The sequence below is a fragment of the Sphaeramia orbicularis genome, chromosome 10, assembly GCF_902148855.1.
Source record: "Sphaeramia orbicularis chromosome 10, fSphaOr1.1, whole genome shotgun sequence".
NCBI classification, from domain to species: Eukaryota; Metazoa; Chordata; class Actinopteri; order Kurtiformes; family Apogonidae; genus Sphaeramia; species Sphaeramia orbicularis.
Window position 1 is genome coordinate 3,630,645 of NC_043966.1, and position 10,300 is coordinate 3,640,944.

At 34.6% G+C, this 10,300-nt stretch overlaps 1 protein-coding gene across 1 annotated transcript in view; it reads right to left on the reverse strand.

Moving 5' to 3' along the window:
* The window catches only part of LOC115427309 (homeobox protein EMX1-like), a 50,845-nt gene extending 42,206 nt beyond the window's left edge, over positions 1 to 8,639 (reverse strand). Inside the window, exon 1 of the mRNA XM_030145822.1 lies at positions 8,046 to 8,639. Coding sequence (XP_030001682.1) covers positions 8,046 to 8,436 — 391 coding nt within the window. The 5' untranslated portion in view covers positions 8,437 to 8,639. The remainder of the gene's footprint in view (positions 1 to 8,045) is intronic.
* Positions 8,640 to 10,300: the final 1,661 nt, after the last annotated feature.

A 10,300-nucleotide genomic window follows, 5' to 3' on the forward strand; every position in this document is an offset into this window, starting at 1 on the left:
ATGAACACAATAATATAGAAATAATGTCAAATCCAAACTTTTTATGTCCAACTTCCATGTTTTAGAATGAAAAAAGTTAAATTATACAATGAAAATGTTTACATCTACAAACAATCCTTTAAAAACGTGAATAACATGAACCTGGAATCTCTACTTCAGAAACATAAGTTCAGTTTGAACCAAACTAAGTCTCAGTTCATCATTATTACATGTTCATTAACAGCAGAATGAGTCTCAAATTACAGTCTTCAGACACTTCAGGTTATTCACATTTTTGTGAAAGGATAGTTTGTAAATGTAAATATTTTCATGTTTTTTGTTTTTTTGACACTAAAACAAAGAGAAAAAAATGGGAGTTGTCATTATTTCTAGGTTAGTATGATTGTATTTTATTGATCTGAGATTAAACTGGTCTGAATTTGGCTCCTGAACTAAAATGATAATTAATATCTGAAGTGTAATTTTTTCCATTTTCAACATTCATAACACTGTTGAAACTGTGCTTATTTTTCTAAAGACATTTCAGGTTGTACATGGTTTTGTTCAGGTTTTTCACATTTTTTTTTAATGTAATTGGATTTCTTTCGAACTAAAACAAAGAGAAAAACTGTGGATTATTTTTATATTTTTCTATTATTAGACTGGTCCAGCCCACTTCAGATCACATTGGTTCTATTTGACCCCTGAACCTAAATGACTTCAACATCCCTGCGTTAAATCCTTTAAACTTTAAGGGCTCTGAGATGTGACGCTGCGGCCCCGTCAGGGCCCAGAGCCACATGTTGACCAACTGTTTCCAAACTGGCGTCAGATCTGCTCCCAGGACTGATCTGGGTTCAGCCTGTGGACTTCTGTTTGTGTTCACCTCATGCATTTGAGTTTTTATGACATTTAAAATCCGTCTAAAGTCACTGAACTGGGCCCAGTACCAGTCCATTTAACACACATGACCCTTCTGCACATGCTCAGTTCCGTCCACGTCAAAACTGGACATTTCAGCAAAATAATGAAACACATCAGAACATGAGATGTGGAAACTGACACTTTAGTTTGGTTCATTATCCTAATTAACTATAAACAAACGAAGTCACTGCCATTTGTTTGTATCTGATGTAAATGAACTTTGGTGACGTCGACTTCTGCAGCGACGACAAACGGAAGACGAAGAAACTAGTAAAAGAAAATTAAATTTAACTAAACATGAAAGTCCGATTTTTAAGAACATGGTCGATATAATCCAGACTGAGCCGATTTTAAAAATGTACAAAACGTTTTCAGACATTTACATCTAAGTTGGCCTGAATAACACACACACACACACACACACACAAAACAATGATCCTGAATCCACCAGGCCACGTTAACGTCACCCAAGACTAGAAACAGTATCTGACACCGTGTTCTAGAACATGGTCCTGATGAGGATCTGGGGTCGGTCTGTGAATGTCTGTGCAGCTAACTAATGCTGATGCTAATGCTGATGCTAATGCTAAAACTGCTGCTAATGCTGATGCTAATGCTGATGCTAATGCTAAAACTGCCACTAATGCTGATGCTAATGCTAATACTGATGCTAATACTGATTCTAATGCTAATGCTAGGTCCTGTTCAGACACTATTTTAAAGACTCCTTCACATATACATACTGTTAATACTGTGTCTGTTCATATTTTATGTCTATTTCTATTTTATTCAAATTCTAGGTCTATTCTTATTTAACTTTTTGCTAAATTTTGTATTCTATTTTTATTTATTTATTTGACAGGTACAATGCAGTCAAACATAGTTACAAGTTTGCAGCTGATGTGATGCATATAGAGTTTATAGTTAGTGCTAATTCTCAACTCCTGTTCCCAGTTCCAACTCCAGTTCGTATTTTACGTTTTAGTTTTAGTCATTTTATATTCACTCTGTTCTTATTTCCTGATATATTGTTGTTGTTTTTTTATTCATATTGGAAGGACACACTGGGTTTATGTTCAATTAATGTTACATTTTGTTGAAAAAGTCACAGTTTCTTCATTTTTCTCTGTTTCTTATATTATGACAATTTCCTTTAATCTGAACTTTTATGAACATCTACATAATCAGTCAATTAAATTTAGGAAAATACCTGAGTTTTATTGAAGAAACACAAAATACAAAGGATAATATTATAATAAATGGTGATAAATTGCTTAAGAAAAGTTAAATAGAGAGAAAATTTGATTTGGGAACTGACAGTAAAGTAACAGTGGATGTTTATGTGTTAATGTTCTGTCGTTCATTTACATCAGTTCTGTTAAACTCATGTTAGTTCTGGTTCAACGTTCAGACCCATATGATCTAAAGTGGATCAGAACCAGTAAAATAATTACGGTAAAAAAGAAAGTACAATTACATGATGAAAATATTTACATCTACAAACTATCCTTTAAAAAATGTGAATAACATGAACAACCTGAAATTTCTTAAGAAAAATAAGTGTTATTTTAACACAATTATCGTTGACACATGTATATTATATAACATATATTTCACACTGGATCTGAAAATGCACAAAAACATTTAATAACAGACAGAATATTGTTAAAATTATGCTTATTTTTCCAGATTATTTACATTTTTTGTGAAAGGCTACTTTGTAAATTTACACATTTTCATTTAATTTTACTTTTTTACACAAAAAAAGATGGAAAATCTGGAGTTGTTGTTATAAATTGGTTATTATGACTGGTCTGATCCACTTATGACTAAAATACAGCTTTATGTGGAATCTGAAGTGTCATTTTTGTATTTCATAAATTCATCCAACGGGCTGGATTGGACCCTCTGGCGTCCCAGTTTGGGACCGCAGACCGTATGTTTGACAGCCCTGATTTAGATCATCAGTGTTTAGACAGTGAAGAGTCTTTCACTTCAGTAGAAACCACACGTTAAATGAACCGTTTCAGGTTAGAGGTGATGAAAACGTCTGATTTATCAGATTTTCCTGCTTCGATTTCATTATTACATTAATGATAAGCGTCTAATGTTCGTTGTTTTTGTTTGTTTTTTATGAGAAGTGTTTTCACATTGAAATAAGTTTTGATCATCGTGACTCATACTGTTTATTCTTCTACAAATCTATGTCCTCCTGAGAACCAGGAAAGTATAAGTTTGGGCTTTTTTACATTAAATAATTAATCACCTTGATTGGAAATGGCATGTTGCCACAGATTTACAAATACTGCTTTTTTTTTTTTTTTTTTAATATTCTTTGCAGTGGAAATCTTTTTTTTTTTTTTTTTTTTTTTTTTTAAGTAAAGCTGTAAAACTCTTGTCCACTAAAGAGGCCAAAATGTATTACTGGGCCTCAGGAGGATAAACTGTAAAACAATAAAAACATTTCATGAGGAATTTTAAGTTCATTCAAATATAGGAATCATTTCAGATAAAACAGGAAACAGAACTCAAACAGAACCTTCATTTATAGTCGAGTAAAACCTATAAATATGTGCAGAATATTCTTCTTTTTATTTAGAAGGTACATTTATAATACTAGTTTCTCTGAGGAAAAGCTCATTTAATGTCTGATGTAAACTTCATCTGAAAAGAATCTAACGCTGATGGAAATGTTCTAGAAACCACAGGTTAAACCGACCGTTTCAGATGTGGATTATACAGGGGTTGGACAAAATAATGGAAACACCTTCACCTCAAGATGATAATGCCCCAATCCATACAGCTAGAATTGTTAAAGAATGGCATGAGGAACATTCTACTGAAGTTGAGCATCTCGTATGGCCAGCACAGTCCCCAGACCTCAACATTATTGAGCATTTATGGTCAGTTTTAGAGATTCAAGTAAGACGTCGATTTCCACCGCCATCGTCTCTAAAAGAGTTGGAGGGTATTCTAACTGAAGAATGGCTGAAAATTCCTTTGGAAACTATTCACAAGTTGTATGAATCAATACCTCGGAGAATTGAGGCTGTAATTGCTGCAAAAGGTGGACCTACACCATATTAAATTATATTTTGTTGATTTTTTAAGGTGTTTCCATTATTTTGTCTAACCCCTGTATGTTTTCAACACCAACGTGCACATATTTATTAGAAACTATGTGACTGTTGAAGTCAAACTCTCATCAAACCAATAAATCAATGGATAAATAAATAAATCTGGAGCTGATTCTTATTTTTTTCTTCATTATTTCCAGTTAAAACTGTCCCATCAGCGTCAACCAGTCGACTAAACCAATCATCTATTTCTCACTTAAACGTCATTAAATCCATTAAATAAGTCGCATTAAATCACAGTCTTTTCCTTCAGCGTTTATTTTCACACAAGACGCAGAAAACTGTAAAACAGGGGTGTCGAACATAAGGCCCGTGGGCCAAAACCAGCCCACCGAAGGGTCCGATCCGAAATGTAAAAAACACACTGAAGATATTAACAATAAAAAACGTAAAACTCATTGTAGTTCAAGACATGGAGACAAATATGATCTCCAGTAAAATACCTTCATAATAACCTAAAAATAATGACAAGTATAAAAGTTACATGACAATATTTACATTTACAAACTATTCTTTTAAAAAATACAAATAACTTGAACAAATATGAACAAACTGAAATGTCATAAAAGACTTAAGTGTAATTTTAACATAATTTTGTTAATCTTTCTGAAGTTTTTGTTAATTTTTGTACAAGTTTTCCTCTTATTTTTTCTTTTATTCATATTTGTTGGTTTTTGTTTTTTTTCTCTGTTAATTGTGTTCATGTTTTTCAAATTTCTCCAAATTATTAAATGTTTTGTGTGTTTGCAGATCCACTGTGATCTGTAAATTAAAATGGACATGTGTATAATAAATCAAGGTATAATATTATTAAAACTGCACTTAATTTTCTTAGGAAAGTTCAGGTTATTCATTTTTTTTCACATTTTTAAAGGATAGTTTATAGATGTAAATATTTTCATTATGTAATTTTACTTTTTTCACTCTTAAACGTTGAGAAAAGTGATTCATAGATTTTTATTTTATATTTATTCTGTTTTATTTTACTGGTCCGGCCCTATGTGACACCCCTGCTGTTGAATATCAGCATCTGCAGCAGGTTTTAGGAGATGAACCGAACAAAACAAACAAACAAACAAACAAACAAACAAAAAAAACCTCAACTAACTCAGCTCAGACCACCTTAAATCAGACAGACTTTAAGGCCTCTCAGATGCAACGCCGCGGCCCCATCAGGGCCCAGAGCCACATGTTGACCAACTGTTTCCAAACTGTAGTTTTCTAGTTTCACCATCAGACTTTAACACCAGGACGTGAGATGTAAAATCTGCAAATAGAAAGCCAACGACAAAAGACAAACTGGTCTATTTTAGAAACTGGACGAGATCCTGAAAGAAAGAAACTAAAAATAAAACAGAGTCGAAGAAACTGCAACGACAAAAACAAACATTCAGAAGATTTTAGACTCAGACGAGAAAATAATCAGGTTCAGAAAAAGGAAAAACACAAAGACGAGTGAAACACTGAATGATCACAAATAAATGTAAAAGAAAGACGGGAAAAAACTTAAATAACAGTAGAATATTAACATCAGTTCGACTGTTTTTATGAAAATAATACATTTACATTTAATTTAACGTTGGACTTTTTTTTTTTAATCTGTGTTTAAGATGAAAAAAGTGTGTTTATGTAAAAGACTATTACTGCAGTTTAACAGTTTTATTCTGTATTTATGACAATACCTTTAATTTACATGTATTTTATTGTCTTTGGTTTAATGTATCGTTTGTCTAAATTAACTTTACATTCACTAAATAGAAAAAGGGTTGTTTTACTTAAATTTTTTTTACTGTTTTTATTATTTTGATTTTAAATATAATTAGATTCCATCACAATAATAGATTATAGATAAGTTATTAATTTAGCTCATTTTTAAGGCAAAAACGTCACATTTTATTAAATATATTCTTTTTTTTATTTTTTAAATTTTAATTCATGGTTTTTCTTCCCCTTATATTGATCTGTCAAGTTCTTAAATGTCTGTTATTATTATTATTATTATTATTATTATTATTATTATTATTATTATTATTATTATTATTAAGCTATTATTATTATTATTAGTTGTTTTTATTTATTATTATCAGTTGATAATCAATAATCAGACATTTAAAGAATAAAAAAAATTAAAAACAGACCCTTTGTTCATTTATTATCAGTTCATTTGTTTTATTTTGTGCAAAAACTCTGACTTTCCGCTTCCACCTGCAGATGTTTTTAATCAGAAAATATTGCAAATTTATTCAAAATAGATTCAGACTTTCCGATTTTTTTGGTGAAACTCATTACAAAAATATTTCACTTGAACGTGAGTTTTCGTGAGTGAAATAAAATAAATGTAATCGTCTGGAAAATTAATTAATTAACAGAAACAATTTTCCGAAAATAACGAGCGTTTACGTGACATTTTTCTGCCTGTTATTTTATAATAAACATCTGCAGATGCACAGAAGCTTTAACGGGACTTTTTCCAGATTTTTACTTGAAGAAACTTAACAGAAGAAAATATTTTCAATGATATGTTTAAAATAAAACCAACGTAAATGAACTTTAGTCATTTAATGATGGGAGGAACTGAACAGTTTCAATATTTACGGCGCAAATTTGACGCAAAATAGAAGAAAATAGTTGAAGATTATGTCAAGAATTAGAAGAAAAAATCTCAATATTTTCAAGAACTAAATATGTAAAAATTTACTGCGAAGAAAATCTGGAAAAAGATTAAAACGACGAGAGAAGCAGATGTGTTTAAAACAGACAAAAAAATAGAAGCATTCAGCAAATTATGTCAAAATAAAAACGAAAAAAGTACACATAAGTTCGTGAAAATGATAGTTAATGCGGCAACTGTGGCATTAATTAATGATCAATGATCAAAGTAATAAAACAGAAACGAGGCTTTAATGTTCATTTAATGACATGTGTCGGAGGTGACGTGACCTTTGACCTTTCATTTATCTGTGATCTGAGATTTTCTGCCGTAAAACCTCACGAAACGAAGCTCGAAGTTAATAAGAAATAAAACAAAGAACAACAAAACAGCCGTTAAACAACTGAAAAACTAAAAGGCTCGGTGTTATTTTTAATTATTTAGATTATTTTTACACTAAATTATATTATTATTAACACGAGAGGAAAAGAAAAGAAAGAAAACATAAAACAGTTTTATTTCCTGATCCTTAAAAAAACTGAAACACGATTTAATTATTAAAGTAAATTATGTGATTATTTATAAAGATCATTATTCACTGTTTGCAGGACGTGTAAAAAAATAAAACTCTCGGGAAAAAAATCAAACAATACAAACCATTATTTTCCCCAAAAAAGGCCAAGAACCTTTATTTTGTGTTCCTAAAAATAAATTAACAAAAACATTCAACTAACAATTCAAACCAACCTTTTCTATAAACTAAATTACTTTGTAAATTTCTATTAAAAATTAATCAGTTAATAAATGACAGAAGAAAAACTGAACAATATGAAGACACAAAGAAATATTAAAGTGTGTTTTTAAATCCAAAAATAATGAAACACAAGCGATTAAACAGAGGAGGAGGATTTATCTAAAAAGAGCTGACAAACAGGGAACGAAAAGAAAAAAAGAAAAAAGAAAAAGGACAGATAAAAACAGGTCTGGGTTCCTGAACACGTGCAACTCAAACCTGTTGGATTCACATGAAAAACATTTAAGAAGAGAAGCAGATGAAAAACTGAAGCAACAAGCACAGATGAAACAGACACAACAGGCCTTCACATCCGAACACAACAAAATTAAATAAAATAAACTATTAAACACAAACAAACGAAACTAAAGAAACAAACGAAACAAACGGAAGCATCAGGGAAACATTAACCGGAGAAAAACCGGAGGAAACGAACAAATAAAAGATAAAACCCTGAAACCAAACTCCGGCCTCAGACTGAGGAAGAAAAGAAAGGAGCAGAACCGGAGACCGGGTCCAAGGGGACCGCGCGTCCCGGACCCGGACCCGGGCCCGGACCCACCTTGGAAGCGGGGCCCCAGGTAGCGGCTCCGGAGGACCCAGGGGTAGAAGCTGAGCGCGTCCCGGTGCTGCGGGCTGAAGAAGCTCTGGGGGGGGATCTGCAGCGGGTGCAGCGGCAGCCCGCCGGGGCTCTGCGCGTGCGTCCCGGGCTCCTGCAGCACCACGTCCGGTCCCCCCGCCGGGTACAGGGTCCTCCCGCCGCCGCCCTGGAAGCACGAGCCGAACACCCCGGCGGCGGCGGCCGCGGCGGCGGCGGCGGGGTGCAGGGACTCTGGGAACCGGAGCGCCGTGGGCCGGATGGGCTCGTCCCCACCGGAGCCGCCGCTGTTCGGGTCCTTCCCGACCAGGGACTCGATGGTGAAACACTTCTTGCTGCTGCCGTGATGGAACATGTTCGAACCGGAGCTGAGGCGGAGGAGGGACGGGGTGATGAACGCGCGACAACCGGGCGTCCGCTCGGTCCAGTCCGGGCTCGGGGCTCAGAGTCGCCGCCTCCCCAGACCCATAACTCTCCAAAGTCCTGCTTCCTCAGTCCGGGTGAGCGGCACCGGGAGCCGCGGGAAGTTCACCCTCACCTGTGTCCGGGCGGGGCCGGTGTCCGTCCGCTGTTGACTGACCCTCACAGTGCGCGTCCAGGTGCGTCCTCCGGTGCGTCCTCCGGTGCGTCCTCCGGTGCGTCCTCCGGTGCGTCCTCCGGTGCGTCCTGCGGGCTCGGGTCGGTCAGTGCGTCTTCAAACCTGCTGCCGCCGCCTCATGCTGCTGCGCGTGAGCCGAGCCGGGAGCGTCTGTCGGTCCGCGGGCTGATCCGACGTACCTGCCCTGCCCTCCGCCAGAGGTGCGCTGCGCATGCGCACAGCCGACCCATCAACAGCCATTTTGTTGACAGTGGAGGAGGAGGAGGAGGAGGAAGAGGAGGAGGAGGAGGAGGAGGAGGAGGAGGAGGGATGCTCCTGCTGCTGATGGTGATGAGGATGATGAGCTGATTACTAATTATGATGATTTTTAATTATTTAACTGTTAATTCTTGTAAACACAGATGAGTTTGTCTTTATTTTCTGCTTTGTTTCTAAACTGACATCCTCGTCTGTTTATGATGGTGTTTTTACTCATAAACATTTTCTTTGTGGTTTTTCGTTGGATTTTTTTTTTTTTTTTGTTTGTCTTCAGACTGGAATAAAAGTTTAAATGAATATTATTAGTTTTGGTTCTACATTCAGTTTAATATGATCTAAAACAGGTTAGACCATTTAAATAATAACAAAATAACCTAAAATAATGTCAAATACAAACTTTTCTCTATGTTTTAGAGTGAAAAATGTAAAATTGCATGATGAAAATCTACAAACTATCCTCTAAAAAATGTGAATTACATGAATAACCTGAATTTTTTTAAAATAAAAATCAGTATAATTTGAATAATATTCTGCCTCAGTTTATCATTTACACATGTTCATTCTAACGCACAGATACAGTAGATCTAAAATACATCAGCATTTAATAACAGACAGAATATTAGAATAATTCCACCGGTTTATGAAGACATTTCAGTTTGTTCATATTTGTTCAGTTTATTTTTTCTTTTCAAATGACAGTTTGTAAAAGTAAATATTTTCATGTAATTTTTCTTTTTTGCACTAAAATACAGAAACATTTGTAGTTGTTATTATTTCTAGGTTATTATCAGAGTATTTATCACATTGGTCTGAACGTTGAACCTGAACTAAAATAATCTTCAGTTTTATGTTTTTGACCTCAGGACCGGACTGGACCCTTTGACAGACCGGTTCTGGTCCACGGGCCGTATGTTTGACACCCCAGGGCTGCTGCAGGAATACTTCAGTACAACAACCACACATTTATGAAGAGAAAAAAATGACAAAAAATTGAATTTCTTATTGTTTTTTCAGAGGACGTTACTATGATTATTTTCCTTCACCTTTTTCATGTTGTTTCTTATTTCCTTTTTATTTCTTTTTTTTTTTTTTTCTTAATTTTTTCTCGTTTTATTGTTTATTTTCTAAATTTTTTGGTTGATTTTTGCTCATTTCATTGTTTAATTCCTTCATGATCTAAAACTTGTATCTGGGGGTTTTGGTGTAAATTCATCCTTAAAGTCATTTGTCTTTATCAGCGTTCACACACATTCTTTAAGGTCAAATTCAAGCACTTTTAAAGGTCATTTTCACCTTAACACTGGAATACAGATACTCAGGATTATTATTCACACTTTTTATTACAATGATGTACGTTATATAA